This window comes from Hyperolius riggenbachi, chromosome 6, assembly GCF_040937935.1.
Source record: "Hyperolius riggenbachi isolate aHypRig1 chromosome 6, aHypRig1.pri, whole genome shotgun sequence".
NCBI lineage: Eukaryota > Metazoa > Chordata > Amphibia > Anura > Hyperoliidae > Hyperolius > Hyperolius riggenbachi.
The window spans coordinates 98,338,990-98,356,344 of record NC_090651.1 but is presented as its reverse complement, the minus strand read 5'-3'; the positions used below and the strand labels follow the sequence as shown (position 1 = coordinate 98,356,344).

Here is a 17,355-nt window from a genome sequence, read left to right as displayed (position 1 = left end):
GACACTAAATTTTGAAGTGAAACACTACCCTTCATATCACCACTGTGCATTGGATGAGTTAAAAGCAAGTCCGCTTTCTTGCATTTAAACAAGTGAAATGTGCATGTAACATATAGTTGTTTAACATTGTTCTTGAAAGAGAGTGATATGGGAGTTTCCAGGGTTGTTTTCAGTCAGTGGATTAGGCCAGGTGTAGAAAATACACTACAAGCTCCTACTCTATACAGTTAATTATTTAGTCCCTATCCTACAAAAGAGTACATATTTCAGGCTTGCATAGGATAGCAATTTCAGCTTCACCCAGTTTTGGAAATTCTACTTTTTGTTTTTAGTTTTTTTATCTTAAATTATAACTGGATAGCACTAATGTTTATAGCACTTCTGGTGAAAGTAAAATTTTACTCTGAACCCTTTTCTCATATAGAAGTACCACAGTCGAGTGAAAAGACCAAGGAGAAGAGAGCATCCAGGCCAGTGAGGAAGGTGCAAAGGCTGGGAGGAGCTGGAGGCTCTGCAAGTCCTGATGGCAAGATAGGTGAGTCTATATGGTAACAAAGTACCATTCTTTCATTTATTTATTTTTTTATAGCAGTATTGTAAAATTAAATTTGTATATTCCATTTTTTTCTTGTTTCAGGACACCTCATTAGTACATCTTCATGGAGAGATGGTCAGAAACTAGTGAAGCAAATTTTGGGTCCTGCACCTAAGGTTGAGAAGGAATCAGCTACTCTGTCTAATGATCTTCAAATAAGCAAACAAAATACCTCCATAAACGGAACAGACAAAAGGCCGCAATCGAAAGACAGGCGTATGGACAAAAAGAGGAGGGAGGGCCGTTCCAAGTCAAGTGATAGACATTCTAGCAAAAGAGCATCCTCCAAAGAGCCACCAAAGGAGTCCCAGGACAAATCCAGTAAATCAGGTTACTAGATTCTAGTCCATCTTTTTTTTACCATTCACAGATTGACTTCTGCAAGCATTTTTTACTTGTTATAACTGTGCTGACTTACTTGTGTTTTCCCCATAAATTGCATTGAGAAATTATCCACTTAGGATATCTGTTAATAAACAAGGGGCAGAGCTGACTGCAGGATAATGTGACTAGTCTAACATAACTGCACTTGAGAGTGTGTGTACAGTTAACCTATACCGCGTCTTCATGTTTTTTATGTGTATTGTAGAGAATTGTAGAAACTAGTTGTAAAGAGCATTGTTGTAGAAACGTATGTAAAATGTGACTCAAAACTCCTATCAACAAGTCACATGCTAGTGTACAAAATGCTGAATGGGAGAACAGCACCCCAGGCCGAACACCAAAGTAAACAGATATGAGAGAGCATATCTATCATATAGCATCTGTGTGGGATGATTGCCACCACACATCCCAAATCCTCAGGTAATTGAAGATGGCATTCCCACGGTTATAAACGGGTTCATGAAATGGGAGTACATTAATTACTGTATGGATCAAGTCTCAAGGGTATGCAGGATGGTGGTATCCAGTGCTTGGTAAGTAGGTTGCAGGCACTATGAATGCTATGGAGTAATTTTTAACAGACACAATTTAGATTCAAGCCCAACAGAGCAGCCTATATTATCGTGAACGAATTACATAATATTAAGACAATCGTCATTGACTACCAGGAAGGTCCAGATCATGTGGTAGGATGTACCCTGCGCCACCTTGCAATTAGGACACATGGTGTACTCACTATGCCCGAACCTGACCAAGCGAACTGGGGTTAGGTGGGCCCTATGAAGAACGTACAAGAACGTACATTAATCTTTCAGGGAGATAAGGAGAAACTTTTGTAGGAACTTTGAGAGCTTACTCCCGTTTGTCACGGCGAGACGGCTAATTTTGGCACAGGACTGCGCAGATGATTTGGGCACCATTATAGGCCATAATGTGAATTACGGCTATGGCGGCACTCTGTGACTTATTTGAGCTCCGACAATCATCGGAGCCCAAATTAGAAAAATAACGAGGTAACTCGGCTTGTCCATTGACCAAATTACGTATCTCTGCCATACAGCCCCCTTACCCTGTGGCTTCAACTCGGAGGGGGGATGGCATTAACGCCACCCCAGACTTTCAGCAGGCGCAGGGTAGTCTTTCAGCTTCACCCTGCACCTTCATCAGGCAAGTTTTATTTTTTAAATGTTTTAAAATGGACGTAATAAGAGGAGGATCAAAATATTGTATGGAAGTTTTTCTAGCTAGAGTATTTGGTGTGTCATGGTCATTGGTTGTTGAATCATACTCTTCCAGTTGCAAAAGGAGTTTAAGTTCTCTTCCTGTCTTCCTGTGTTTTCCCAATGCAACACAAATTAAGATTTGCTGTAGGTAGAAATAAGATCTGTTGGCCAGATGAGTACACATTGTACTTGGTGCATACTTCCGGTCACTGCCATCTATCTAAAACTGATGTTTGTTTTCATTTGGCTGAATTTTTTTTCACAAATGTTCTCATATTCTACAGCAAGTGCCTCCAGTCGTTCTGAGTCACATCGTGTTGAGGGTTCATTTAGAAGCAGAATCTCCAACACAAATGGTCTAAACGATAATAGCAAGAAGCTACAGTCTCCAGAAAAACAAAAACAAAAGCCTGAATCTGCAGATGTAAAGAGAGACTTCCTTCCCCTTGAAATTCGAGGCATATTGGAGGATCTGCAGCTAGATAGTGCAGTTGATGGCACGAAACAAGTACGTAACAGAAGTCACAGCCCCACTAAAAGGAAGCCTGAGAAAGGGCAAGTTCCTGAGGAGCCACACTTATCCTCCAAAAGGAGGCATTATGATACTGAGCAGGTACGGCTGTATATTATGCGGCAGCAGGAAGAGAGGAAAAAGAGGCAGCAGGAGCAGCGAGAGGCCCAACGGCAAGCAGAGGAGCAAAAGAACAAGCGTCTGCAGGAGTTGTACCAGAAACAAAAAGAGGCTTTTAGTAAAGGAAAAAGTGTTACAGTGGGACAGCGAGAAAAGGAAGTTCGGGACATAGAATCTAACAAATATCTGGATCCGTCTGTACATCGAGCACAGGATACTTACACTAAAATACTGCTGGGACAAACGTGGCCTGAGACCTCTGCACAGGATAATCAGGTATGTTGTACAATGTGAATAAGCTCTTAAATCTTTCATAAGCCTGGAAACTCTATATAATCGTGTTGGTACTGTAAGCTGAAAAGAGGCACAACTGGTTTGTGCACAGTGAGTAAGTTTTTCCAAATGGACATTCCAAACGTCTGTGTTTACTCCTTAATAGGCACTTGATCTTACAAATGATCCATGTTACACTGCTCTTATATTGAGAACACATTTCTTTGAAGCAACACTAAACTGTAATCAAACTGTCTTCACGTTTATAGACAAGAAAGACCTGTACACACTTGCAGTGTTGGTAGCCCGCAACTGGCTTAGCCGGTGAATCCAAGTGTGTTTAGATGTCCCCCAATGTCCACTAAGAACTTTTTAGTGATCAGACATGCTAGAAAATCACATCCAATCACTATTATCACCAGCAGACACTGATAGCTTGCTTCTGTTTTAACCTCCGCATTACCCACCCCATGGCACAAAACACGCTGCTAGGCTGGGAGCCAAACATCTTGTTTGCACAGCAATTATTTTAACACATTTGGGGCTGTCTCAGCTGAGAATCCAGTCTGTGTATAAGTGTTCCCCTTGCGCCTTGTTCTCCTCCTTACCCTGGCCGCAGGAAGCCGCACCATCGTGTGCAATGCCATTGTGTTCCCTCCCCATATTAATGCTATAGAGCACTCATTCCCGGCAATGCTGCCAACAGCTAGAACCTAAAGAGCGACACTCTAGTACATGTGTTCGTACCTTAAAGCGTACCTGAAGTGGATTTCAAAATTAAGATTGGATACCTCAATAGAAAGAAGCCTATGGATAGTCCTGTAGCCCACCGTTCCAGCACTGGGGCCCTCTAAGCATATTCAACAAGGGCTTGCTGAATATGCTTTTGCGGCCATGTTACCATTTGTGTACAAGCGTGACCATTCTACCCATGCACCAGTATGGTCTGCACATGCTAAGTAGCATGAAGCTGCTGGTGTACTGTCACATGTGGCTTCATGTTCCTGGGCACATGTGGTCTGTATTAATGCATGTGCTGTATGGTCACGCTCATACGTGAACAGCAGTGCGCCACGGAGGTGCAGAGGGTCCCGGCTAGCAGCATTGGGCTTGTAAAACATGTGGGAAGCCTCTGGAGCATCCCAGGGGCTTCCCACTACTTGGGTAAATATCTAACGTTTTTCCCCCTGAAAGTTTTGCTTTCGGTGTTGGTTCATTGCCGTTTTGCACTCTCAAAAATAGTGAGGCTTTTAATGGCAGACTTGGCATAACTTTCAGAGTTGGTAATTGCATAGCCTCTTGATACAGTGTCTACCTTTTTTTTATGACATGTTTATATTTTTAACATGCTGTTGGACGTGAAAGTGTCAATACAAAGCTAATTTGTAGTAATTTTCTTTTTAAGTTACCCTATGGAGAGGGAGGGCTAAAGAGCCTTTCTGGTCCTCTCACGGTCCCTACATTCCAGCGCTGTCCCCGGTTCAAACCTGCTGCCTCAAGGAGCCCTCATCCCAGAGTTCTTTTGAAGGCAGGCAGCTCCATCTGTACTGTGCATGCGCGAGAGTGCAGCACGCAGTACAGTGCGGCCCATCTTTAGAGACACTCAAGGATTCAAGGGCTTCCCAACGGCATATTCGACCAGTTGGTTGAATACATGCAATGGAGGTGACAGTGCTGGAATGAGCGGACCCTGAGAGGAACAGGAAGGCTCTCAAGGATCCAGAGTCTTCCCTCTCCATGGGCGAGTATGGTTAATTGGTCAAAGGGAACCTAAACTGAGAGGCATATGGATATTTCCTTTTAAAACAATACCAGTTGCCTGGCAGTCCTGCTGATCTCTTTTCTGCAGTAGTGGCTGAATCACAGACCTGAAACAAGTATGCCGCTAATCCAGTCTGACTTCAGTCAGAGCACCTGATTTACATGCTTGTTGAGGGGCTGTAGCTGAAAGTATTAGACACAGGATCAGCAGAAGAGTCAGGCAACTGGTATTATTTCAAAAGGAAAAATCCATATGCTTCTCAGTTTAGGTTCCCTTTAAAGAGACACTGAAGCGAAAAAAAAAATTATGATATTTGTATGTGTAGTACAGCTAAGAAATAAAACATTAAGATCAGATACATCAGTCTAATGGTTTCCAGTACAGGAAGAGTTAAGAAACTCCAGTTGTTATCTCTATGCAAAAAAGCAATTAATCTCTGCAACTTTCAAAGTCGTGGAGAGGGCTGTTATCTGACTTTTATTATCTCAACTGTTCCTGGACTATTTACTTTTCCTCTGCCAGAGGAGAGGTCATTACTTCACAGACTGCTCTGAAAGGATCATTTTGAATGCTGAGTGTTGTGTAATCTGCACATATTATAGAATGATGCAATATTAGAAAAAACACTGTATACCTGAGAATAAAAATGAGAATATTTTCTTTGCTGCTAAACTTCTAGTAATTATTCATAGTACACAACCAATTCACTATATCAAGTTTTTTTTTCCGCTTCAGTGTCTCTTTAAGGGGAGTAAAGCCCGCGGTCCTCATGTGGTAGTGCTTCATTTTTACTTGCTTCAGTATCCCTTTAAATTAATATAAGCTATTTTTTCTTTTGAAGGTAAAACCTTTGTACCAACCCTCTGGGGAGTCAGACAAAGAGAATAAAGGCCAGGATAGACCTCATAGTGCTTCCTCTAGTAGTGACCTCTCCCTTTCTGAGCCTCTGCACCCCCTTCTCAGGTGAGTTTTTTTACCTTTTACAACTTTTACCATTGTATATTTGTATGAATTAACTTGTTTGGATGTTTACTGCAAAATCAGAATGGACATGTCACTGTAAGCAGCAGCTCAGTAAGACCTCCCGTCCCAGAAAATGACCAGCTCTGGAGAAGTCTGACAAAAGATCTCGCAGAGAAGCAGTGCTCACATGACTGCTGCTGTTTACTTCAAAATCAAGATCGTTTTTAGTAATTTAACTGTAGCTTATGTGACTAGTGGGAGAGATTGTTGTAATAAAATGGGAAGGCACAGGCTTTAAAATGGGGCTGAAATCCAGCAGTGAGCATTTGTTGCATTATGGATCTGGCCCCATTTTAAGACTTCGTAAGTGACACTTTTAGCTTGAAGATGCGTTCATTGTTTTGGTAATGTCTTCTGAATCTTTCTCTCTCCAGGTATTAGTCAGAACCCCTCTTCTCCTGGTCCCTACACCACAATCGACCAGTGATATAGTGTTTAACTTAATCCAGAACTGAAGGAGGCAGAGTAAAACCTCGGCCTGAGCAATCACATGACTACATTTCCAAAATTAGTAATTTTCCATTCAACAGTTTACGGATTTAAACTCGGGCCTGAGTCTTGTATGGTGCCCGACCTTTTCCTCCCTCTGAATTGCTCCCTTTAGTCACCTTTCAGTCTTTAGTCATGTGATATGCATGACAGGATTAGTGGGCATCTGTCTAGTGAAAGTTGGCCATTGACAGCAACTTTTTGAAGGAAGGAGCAGGCACCATCTACAATTCAGGCCTGATTTTTATTCCTATATCATTTGCATATACAGTAGGTTCACTATAAATTACTGCAGCTAAACTGGGGAGAGTAGGACCTATTTGGCCCGAGCTAAGCGTTCACATTTGGGTCACTCTGTTTTTCCCTTGATCTAAAAATATTTTATGTGTGCAAGTGAATTATGTTTGTGTATTTTCAGGAATGACCTTACAGAGGCTTACTACCCTCAACCAGACAGGCTGACCTCAAAAAGTCTATTACCTCATTCTTCTAGTCTGACACAAGGGGGATCTGGATTTCTTCCACAGTACCTTGTCCTGCCTAAAGACTTGGAATCATTATTCAGCACCTGGAAAAGTTCTCCAAATAATGTCCCATCTAGTCATAAGGTGGACGGGCAAGTAAAACCATCCACTGACTTCAAGAGCAATTTGAACCGCATAGAATCCTTGAAGGCAACAGCAGTGTCCCTCTCCTCTAGGATTGAAAATGAAGCTAAAAAGCTGGCTGGGGGTTCACTTAACTTTCCTTCAGCATGGTCTGCTGATCCAGAGCCAAGACCTGCAATAAAGACCGCATGGAAAAAGCCAGATAGCCCACCAGAGCGAGAGAGTGGAGAGGATGTTTTCTCCAGTAGAATACAGAAAATGCTGAACACTTGTTCAAGTCATTTCACAGAGGAAGAACTTCCTGGGGCAAACCATCTCTACAGAAAACAACCTGAGGAGTTTATTCCTCGGCCTTCCACCTCTGTAGGGACATGTGATGTCCGAGATGAGGAAAAATTTTCCTTGCAAAGACTTGAACAGCCTGCAAGGTCTTCTGAAGTGCCAAAGAAAGTCTCCCTGTCTCCAAACTCTAGCACCAGCTCTCTCAGTGAAGGACCCATTGTGAGTGATGGCAGCTTTTCTGAAGGGGAGGGTCTCCCCAAACATGAGTTACCACACCACTTTGCAGAAACCCTTAGAAATAAAGAATTCTGCACTCGGGACACCAAATCATTTGCTCCACTTACAGAGTTTCAGAGGGAGGCTGAAAAGTATTCACCATTGCCAACGTCAAGCATTAATCTTGATGTCCATGGTCCTTGGGAGGAGTTGGCCAAAGGAAGCCCCCATAGCGTTATCAACATATTTACTAGGTCCTACCAGCTCTATGGCAAAGGTGAGTCTTATATTATTTTTAATGCGCACCCCATATTTCATTTTAGGAACGTTTTGCTTAAATAAAGATGTTTCTTTTAGAATTGAACGGACTTTCTGAAGACCCTGCACCTGAATTCCAGCGTGTGCCTTCTGCAGCCAGTCCTCAGAACAGTATCTCCTATGCAGATGATTTTGTTTCGTCTCAAGCTAGTGAATCAGCCATTAGTTCCCAGAAGTCTGCTCATCTAAGGTGAGCATTTTTATAATAAAAAAATAAAAAGTTGCTTTGTAAATGAAAGCCCCTTTTACACTAGGGCACTTTTTTGCATTGGGTTACCCTTTCTGCACGCAGGGTAACGCAACAGCAAAGAAAGTGTATGGGCCTAGTACACTAACCGCAGCGTGTGGAAGTTTCCGAATCGCTGCTGCAAATTTAACAGCATGTTACCATCTTTGGCAGCGGAAGAAATTTTTAAAAAGTTGGTGGAGGCGCACATGCAGGGAACAACACAAATGCAACGGGGAAGTCAGGAATCCCAGTGACATACTTCCTTTCCAGCAGGGAGTATGTCACTGGGTGAGGGGCATGCAGGGGGCGGTGCTATGCATATGACCCTGTTGGCGCACTCTGCCGCAGGGTTATATGGAAGTAGTTTTGCGATGCAAGGTGGGCGGAGCATTGCACCCGAATGCTCTGGCCAGGTGTAAAACCGGTCTAAAGGTATCAGCAGTCAGCAGTTCATGCAGATGTTTCCCCAAGTAATTTGTTTAGATATTTTTAAGTAGCGTTTTGGTCCCTCTGAATGTTGTTTTTCAGTGCCCTTGTCCCCAGCCACTAATATTCACACTTCGCTGTGACGAATTGCTGAGATCATGAGTGGATTATTTATTTCTGGATGCTGCTGAGCACTCCATTACAGGGAATACAGTGGTGGCAAGAGATATATGCCTCTTTCTCTACGCTGACAGTAAGAGCGACGGGCAGCTCTGAGCAGCAGGAATACTGACATTAAGTCATCTCCCAAGTTTTCTGATTGTCAGGGAGGATAGGGAAAATATTGTACTGTTTCTCCCGATTGTGTGTATGTACTGTATATCTGTTTTCACTCTTCCTGCACTTTTTTTCTCTCAAAAACTCCTCCTGGCTGTGAGTCCTTAAACCCTCCAGCTTCTTCACATGCAGCATCAGCCAGGCCTCAACTAGTGAGCAGTTTGCCCCCATCTTGGAAAGAAAAGGAGCTTGTGACATTTCCTGTAGAAAGTAGTGAAAGATGACAGAAGGCCCACTACCCCTCTGTACAGTGTTACAGGAAAAGGGCTAGATAGAAAAAAAAAATGTCCAGCGGCTACCTCTTGAGATGATGAGGAGAGAAAATGACATCTCCCACACAGTGACTGCCATAGAGTTTTAACATAACAGGTCAGGGAGTACCGATGAACTCTATCGTAATATCAAGAGCATAACAATAGCCATAGCCGCTGCATTTAGGGCCCTGGAGCAGACAGTGGCCAAGGTGGTCCATTGTGTGTTTACCAATATTTTTTTTTCTACCATACTGTGATTTTACTTGTGTTTCCATGTGCTGAATGCACAATAAATTGTTTATGACTTTAATCTATCGGGTAGAGGAAACTCATTGCTTGTGTGCCTTGGTCTGGGTGCCCCATCAAAATTTTCCTATAGGGACCAACAATTTTTTGTTACACCACAGCTTAGAATTGTTTATTTATTATTTCAAATAGAATAAAATTCAGACATCCTGTAGGAGTTTGTTAAACCACTGCACAGCACTACTCGCCTGTTGGTACACAATGCATAGACAATGTTGAGCGTAACCGGTCCTCCATATTAACTGTGGAATCGTAGGCTTGTATAGACCGGACTCTCTCATGTTGTATCTTGGTATTGCTGTATTTTCTGACTGTCTGCTTTCTTGGCATAAAATGTGCTATATGTTTCTCTCCTTTTTTTTTTTTTTTTTTTTTTGTCTATAATGGCAGTTGTCTTGTATATGTATCTGCACATCATTCTGAAATATGTTAGCACCATATAAATCAATAATAATTTATCTTTTATTCCACAGTGTGGACACCACTCATTCCAGTGTCAAGGAAGACCTATCAGTTGTCAAACCTCAAAGTGAAGTGACATCGCCGCATTCTTCACAGCCACCCTCTGTTTCCTCATCCCCACTATCGGCTTGCTCTCAGGGAGGGAGCTCAAAACGTAAGAAAACCTTTTACCAGTTATGCCGTTGTGTTCTAATGAATTTTGATGACTTTGTATCTTGCTCCTCAATAAAGAAAACTAAGTACGAAAACACAAATGTACTCTTATCTGTTGTCTTTTTACCATGCAGGAAAGGGCTTACAGAATGGCAGCCCTCAAGTGTCTGCAGATGTTGTGCAAAACCTGTCGGGCTCTGAACATAAAAGCCAGGTTAGCAAGCAAGGCCAAGCTGTGGTTCCTGGAAGAGAGAATTCTGCTGGCTCTGACTCTGACAGCACAATGGGCGACCTCTCTTCTCAATCCATCGCAAGGTGCATTGCTTGTGCATATTTCATGTTATACTAGTGGTCTCTGTGTGAAGCAACAGCTAAGTTTCAGGTGCGTCTTTTTCTTTCCACGATAGCCTTTTGTCTGATGGAGGAAGAGACAGTAAAAGCAATCACTCCAGCCTTCAGGAAGCGGGAAGACAAATGCCTTCACCGCCATTACAACCAGCCACCGCTGCAGCAGGAACACAAGCGCCCGGGCTGTTGGCTGCCTCAGGACAAAGTATGTGGTGATACTTCTACGCGTCTTTACTGCGAATTAGGGTGATTTGTAAATTTTTTTGTGCTTAAAGCATATGTTGACATTCACAAAGAGAAAAGATCCTTAAATCGCCTCTATATAGTTGAAGTATTTTAATTAGCTTTATTTTATAGACCAACCTGGGGCTTGTCTGTTTTTTTTTCTCTGGTCACTGCAGCATCCCCTGATTTAATTACAAAAGCTGTCTGGCATGATTGTGTCCGCTGTTGCTGAGATAAAGTGACCATTGCCAATTACGCCTGCACATACCCAGTATGTGTAGGATCCCTTCTTCCTGCAGAACGTATATGTAAAATCTGTCCATAGTCTTTATATTTGGCCTGCAAGTAGTTTCCCCATTTTGAATTATATGTGGCCCACTTTAGACCACCAGGAAGGCTATATTGCACTAGACACCAGGGAACTGTATGGGAGCTATTAGACACCATGGTGCTGTAGAGGGGAGAGAGCGGGGCCATTTGACTACAGGGAAACTTTGAGGAAGGCGGCCATTAGACATTGAAGTTGGCACACAAAGGTCAAAAGTGTTCTGTTTCGTCCCACTTTTTATTTCAGTTTGACACCCCTGCTGTACAATTAATGCAAGTGGAATAAACATAGCAAAGCGGGGATGGTGCAAAGAGATGTAATAAGTCTCAGGGCCCGTTTCCACTTGTGCGGTGCGAATTAGTCACGGAGAACGCAAAACAAATTTGCACGCGGATGCCAATTTTACTGCAAATTCGCAGGCGTTCGAATTTAACCATGTCAGTGCCTGTGTGCTTTTACATTGATTTTATGCAAAAAGGCCAGCGAATTCGCTGTAAAATTTGCATACGAAAAACGTGTGCAAATTTCCTATTAAATGCATTGTAAGCGAATCGAATTCTGATGGCTCTGCCGTGCAGATTTTTCCTGCACACAAAACTGCACAGGATTTCTGACAAGTGGAAACAGGTCCATCCACTTGTATTGGTTATTCGAATCTGCATGCAGAAAACGCATGCAGATTCGTACAAGTGGAAACGGGCTCTTACTATTTTCTTGTTATGGCTTATGTACCCTTGAGATGAGGGGAATTCTGGATATCTTAAACTGTTGCAATTTCTTAAGAAAAGTTTTATAGTAGCTGCAGACTGAAGTTGAGATATTAAGGCCTCTTTCACAGTAGGATGTTGCGTTTTGATGCAATGTTAAAAGTCCCAACGCAAATTACAATGCAATGTCCTAAAAAAGTCGCAACGCAACTTAATGCCCCGTTATCGTCGCATACAGTAGAGCATGCAGGCAATGAAAAGTATGCTTCCAAGTCATTACTGATCATGCGCAAACAGTCTAACGCAGCTAATAACGTGTATAACGCACAGCATGCAGCACTTTCTAATAACGCTACACATTACGCACAAACGCAGCGTGCGCACTGTGAATGTCACACAGACTTAGTATTGCTGTGCGTTAGTCTGCGGTGAAACATTTTCTAACATGCGACTTTAACGTCACACTGTGAAAGAGGCCTAAATGGCTTTCCAGTGCAAAATGGCATAGGTACTGATCACATATGTAGTTTTAAGGGGTTTGTTTTTTTTTTTTGTTTTTTTTTTGCTTTTAAAGTGGGATAACCTTTTAATGAATGGGCATGTTGCAGGCTCTATGCGATTTTCTCCGGCTGGTCTACAACAGCGCATGTCTGCAGAGCTCAACTACCTGGGCGCCATGGAGGAATCTGTTCGCCAGCTGTGCGATGTGGAGCGTGTCCGAGGAATTTCACTTGCACAACAAGAAACTGTTTCGCTTGCTCAGATCCTAAAGGTAACTACACCTACATTCGTCTGACATCATGCTGGTGATAAGGCAAATCAAAACTTATTACAAAACCTCAATCAGCATTGTAAATGTGAAGTGGCTTAATAACCTGTTTGTATTAAAGAGGAACTTCAGACTAAACAAACATACTGTCATTAAGTTACATTAGTTATGTTAATTAAAATAGATAGGTAATATAATCTCTTACCCACCGTTTTAAAAGAACAGGCAGATGTTTGTGATTTCATAAGGGCATCTTTCTGGTTGAAGGTGACAGGGAGCATGAGACACAGTTCCAACTGTCCTCTGTCCTGATCACCCCTCCCAGTTGCTAGGCAATGTGAATAACATAGGAAACTCCATCATGCTTTGCACAGCATCAGAAGGAAAAAGCCTGGGCAGTTTTCTTTGATGGGGTGGAGCTTAGCTAAAAATGCAGCTGAAAATGACTTCTGTAACAAAAACATAGTTCTGATGCTGTGAAACTGTTAAACACCAAGCCTTTTCAGTTCTGCTGAGTAGATTTTTAGTCTGGAGGTTCACTCTAAGGCTCGTACACACACACACGTGCAACTATTTCATCCAACTATCTTCTAAACTTGGTCTGTTGGAGCATAGTTGGGCATGTGTACGCCTGGCAAACAAGTTGTCCATCTGATAACAGGTGGTTTGCCAGATCCACCCATTGGATCAACCTGCTCAACCACCATGCATGTTGGCCACTGTGTACAATTTGTTTGAACAACTTGTTGTTTTTGAATGCAGTCATGTTGGTGCGTGCAGTATTTAAAGGAAACCAGAGCTGAATTAAATAAAGTTTTATACATACCTGAGGCTTCCTCTAGCCCCATGTGCACGGATCACTCCCACACCGCCGTCCTCAGTCTTCTCCTTCTGTACCGGGTCCCGTAACTTCAGCCAGTCGCGGCCAGTCTGCGCAAGAGAAGTGCGCCCGTTGCGTATCTCTCCAGCGGCTGGGCTCTCAAGCCCCAGGTATGTATAACACTTATAATTTAATTCAACTCTGGTACACTTTAAATAAGTTGGTTGTTTAGTTAATCAGGACGTGTGTGTGTACTTGCCGTGTAAGTTGTGCGGCTGATCATGTAGTGCATTAAGTTGCACGTATGTATGAGCCTTTAAGGTTTTAAGTCCTCACCTTTGTATGTAAATAAAGGTAGCCATTCACTGGTCGATGGCCACCAGATCGACCAACAGATAGATCCCTCTCTGATCAAATGTGATCAGAGAGGGATCTATTGGCTGTGCACACAGATTTTGAATCTATTTTAGCATGACATTGATTCAAAATCTGAATAGCTGCCGCCACCTGCCCATTTGGGTTTCCCCGACCAGCAGCAATAATCTCACCTGTCCACAGGCCTGGGGTCCCTGCTTTCACTTCTGCTGTCCTCTTCACTTCCTTTTCTGTCCTGTGGTAAGCTGAAGTTCATACAGTAGAGAGCGCTCTACTGTTTGAACTTCGGCTTGTCACGGGCCAGGAAGAAGTGACAGCATGTACTCCGGGGATCCGCACCAGCCGGACAGGTGAGATTATTGCTGCCGCTATGCTGCTTCGGTCGCCTCCAAATCGAACGCCGCTAGCTACGCACTCCCAACCCACCGGCATCAAGTGGGGCCTCTATATACAAGCTTAAATATCGGCTGATTCGATCGTTATCAGCCACCTGGGCCGACTTTATTCAGGAGCGTGTATGAGGCTTAAGAGTGACTGTGTGTGTGCTGTGTTTGCCAGGATGCGTGTAGGTGTACAGAGAGTTAGTGTGTGTGTGTGTGTGTAGCCTGTGTGCATTTGTCTCTCCCCACCCCCCAACCAAATCAATGTGCATTTCTCTGTGTACAGTGTCTCCTTCTGCATAAATGTAAGCAGAATGATCTCAGAATCCTCCATTTTAAGGTGCCCATCAGGGATACAATCATGGTAGTCCAATCTTACCACATCTAGGTAGTATGGGGAACTAGCTATGTATATTCACTTTAGGGGTCCATACAGTTACTGATATTTTTTGTTCATGGCAGATTCCATCACTGCGATCAAATCTGCCCGAGATTGATGCTCCAACATGACCCCCCTACTGTAATTTCTGGCCAAAAAGGATTGCTCCACACATAAAGAACTTGCTTGAAAGGGGGCAGGTGCATGTCGGTAGCAACGGTAGATCTGCTTCATAATGAGACTCCCCACCCCCTCTCTTGGGACATAAATGTCCTCTCATGGGACAGATGCTTTCCGACTAATCTCAAAGAGTGCTACATTATACATCCATACACACAACAGCGTAAGCTATATGAATGCTGACAATTTGTTGAAATTTTAGTGCACCCACAGCAGGAACTCATTATTAGTAAATACAGAATTAATTTATTCAAATAAAAACAAAAGGACCTCCTATGGCCCAGGTGAGAGACGTCCTAGTTTTGCCACTCAATAGACAAATTAAAAAACGTCTTCTTGATTTTGGTGTTTTTTACTTCAACTGTCTTAACTGAAACCGTCCCTCATTCAACGTCCATAGTTTTAAAGGATACCTGAAGTGACATGATGAGATGGACATGTGTATGCACAGTGCCTAGCACTCAAATAACTATGCTATATTCCTTTTTTTCTTTCTCTGCCTGAAAGAGTTAAATATCAGGTATGTAAGTGGCTGACTCTGTCCTGACTCAGACAGGAAGTGACTACAGTGTGACCCTCACTGATAAGAAATTCCAACTATAAAACACTTTCCTAGCAGAAAGTGGCTTCTGAGGGCAAGAAAAAGCTAAAAAGAGGAATTTCTTATGAGTGAGGGTCACACTGTAGTCACTTCCTGTCTGAGTCAGGACTGAGTCAGCCACTTACATACCTGATATTCAACTCTTTCAGGCAGAGAAAAAAAAGGAACACAGCATAGTTATTTGTGTGCTAGGCACTATACATACACATGTCTGTCTCATCATGTCACATGTCACTTCGGGTATCCTTTTAAAGTGGTATTGTCACCATAAAAATCAAATTTCAACAGCAACTGGTCTGAGTGTATTACGTGATGAAGATGCTAATCCTGCATTCAAATCTTGCAAAACTTTTTCTGCTGTTATGGTTTGTAGTTATCACATACTTTAGGAGCACTGGCCCGAGTACCAAACCGTGCCAAAGAGTTGAATGCTGGGAGTTCTTTTTATCTAACCCTCCTCTTCCGTTTATTTCTCTGCCTAGCTGATTACTTGTGTTTACAAGCAAGGCTGAGGTGACTCAGTGGTTGGATGTGTAAATAAAAAAAGACAGTGTAGATGTTAGTATACACCTCAGTGGGAGTGTCTGAAGACTCTGGGAGGAGGGCAGCTAATGAATACACAATGAGCAAGATAAAGGAGGGGGGGAAACAAGTCAAGGAGGATATGATGTCAGCATTAGCTTGGCAAGATGGCCACTGCCTAGAATAGGATTTTCTGCTTTTCCTTTATGAAATTCACAGGAATCACTACGGGGATAGCACATTACATCTGTTATGTAAGTAGAAGTAGTATTTATCTATTTATATATGTTTTTTATTTCTAGGTTAGCATGGGTGGTGTCGCTTGTTCTTTAAAGGGGAGCTGAAGTAAGAGGTATACGTAGGCTGCCATATTTATTTCCTTTTACTCAATACCAGTTGCCTGGCAGCCCTGCTGGTCTATTTCTCTGCAGTAGTATCTGAACAACACCAGAAACAAGCATGCAGCTAGTCTTGTCAGATCTGAATGTAATGTCAGAAACACCTGATCTGCTGCATGCTTGTTCAGGGGCTATGGCTATTAGTATTAGAGGCAGAGGATCAGCAGGGCTGCCAGGCAACTGGTATTGCTTAAAAGGAAACAAACATGGCAGCCTCCATATACCTCTCTCTTCAGTTCCCCTTTAAAGAGGGACCATAACTAAGGACTGAGCTTCATTCCAATCAGTAGCTGATATCCTCTTTCCCATGAAAAATATTTTCCTTTCTCAAATGGATCATCAGGGGGTTCTGTATGGCTTATATTGTGGTGAAACCCCTCCCACAGTGTGATGTCAGCACCAGGTTGCTGACTTCACACCGTGGGAGCCTTGTTGCATTGTGGGAAATGACAGCTATTTCCAACTGCCAAAAATGCATCCTCTCTTACCACAGAGATCACCTGCCAGCAGTAAAGATGTCACCATGTCATACATGTCAGAAAGTAAATCGGGGAGAGGAAAGATTTTACAATGGACTGACTAAATCCTTTATAAATAATTATTGTAAAAATTGAGCACTTTTTTTCATTACGTTATTGTTACTGCAGTTCCTTTTTCATATGAGCCTTGGTGTTCCTGCTTACAGGACATGAGACTGCAATAAATATAATTTCCTTTCCTCTGTGAGGTTACCGTATAGTATTATTACTGGCATGTTATATGTGCACTTGTCTGTGTAACACATTTATGTGGTAAATAAAGGGTTTTTTTAAATCTTGTTTTCTGCCTTTCTAAAGAACTTGTTGTGTGTCTTACAGGCTCAGCAACAGCGTCATGAGCAAAGCATGGCTGCTCTGAGACTGCAGGCAGAACAAGAGGCCCAAGCAAGTATGAGACAGCTAGAGGAGGCACGGCAGATGGCTGCACAGGTGAGACTAAAAACAACAATAATAATAATCCAAACATTTGTATATCGCTTTTCTCCTGTCGGCCTCAAAGCGCTCAAGAGGCCACTCTGCAGTGTTAGGGAGTCTTGCCTTGAACTCATTACTGAATAGGTACTTGACCTAGCCAGGATTTGAACCCTGGTCTCCCATGTCAAAGGCAGAGCCCTTAACCAGTACACTATCCAGCCACCACTTATGCTGGGAATACACGGTTCGTTTCTGCCGTGCGTTTCTGCTCTCGATCGTTTTTGCCGCTCAATTCTGCAGTCAATTCTCTTCTCCTCCGCTCGTTTTTTCTTATCTTTTTACAGTCACTTCTATCAGAAATCGAGCGGCAAAGAATTGAAAGGGAGATCGGACATGTCGG

The 17,355-nt window shown here is 42.8% G+C and overlaps 1 protein-coding gene across 4 annotated transcripts in view; it reads left to right on the top strand.

The window, feature by feature from the left end:
• The window catches only part of CEP350 (centrosomal protein 350), a 109,254-nt gene that overhangs the window by 39,189 nt on the left and 52,710 nt on the right, over nt 1-17,355 (top strand). For all 4 annotated transcript variants that reach the window (XM_068239720.1, XM_068239721.1, XM_068239719.1 and 1 more), the window contains 11 exons: nt 425-535; nt 638-925; nt 2,487-3,109; nt 5,710-5,831; nt 6,799-7,763; nt 7,844-7,994; nt 9,829-9,971; nt 10,105-10,285; nt 10,378-10,523; nt 12,187-12,350; nt 16,860-16,970. In XM_068239720.1, the coding sequence (XP_068095821.1) occupies nt 425-535; nt 638-925; nt 2,487-3,109; nt 5,710-5,831; nt 6,799-7,763; nt 7,844-7,994; nt 9,829-9,971; nt 10,105-10,285; nt 10,378-10,523; nt 12,187-12,350; nt 16,860-16,970 (3,005 nt within the window). The remainder of the gene's footprint in view (nt 1-424; nt 536-637; nt 926-2,486; nt 3,110-5,709; nt 5,832-6,798; nt 7,764-7,843; nt 7,995-9,828; nt 9,972-10,104; nt 10,286-10,377; nt 10,524-12,186; nt 12,351-16,859; nt 16,971-17,355) is intronic.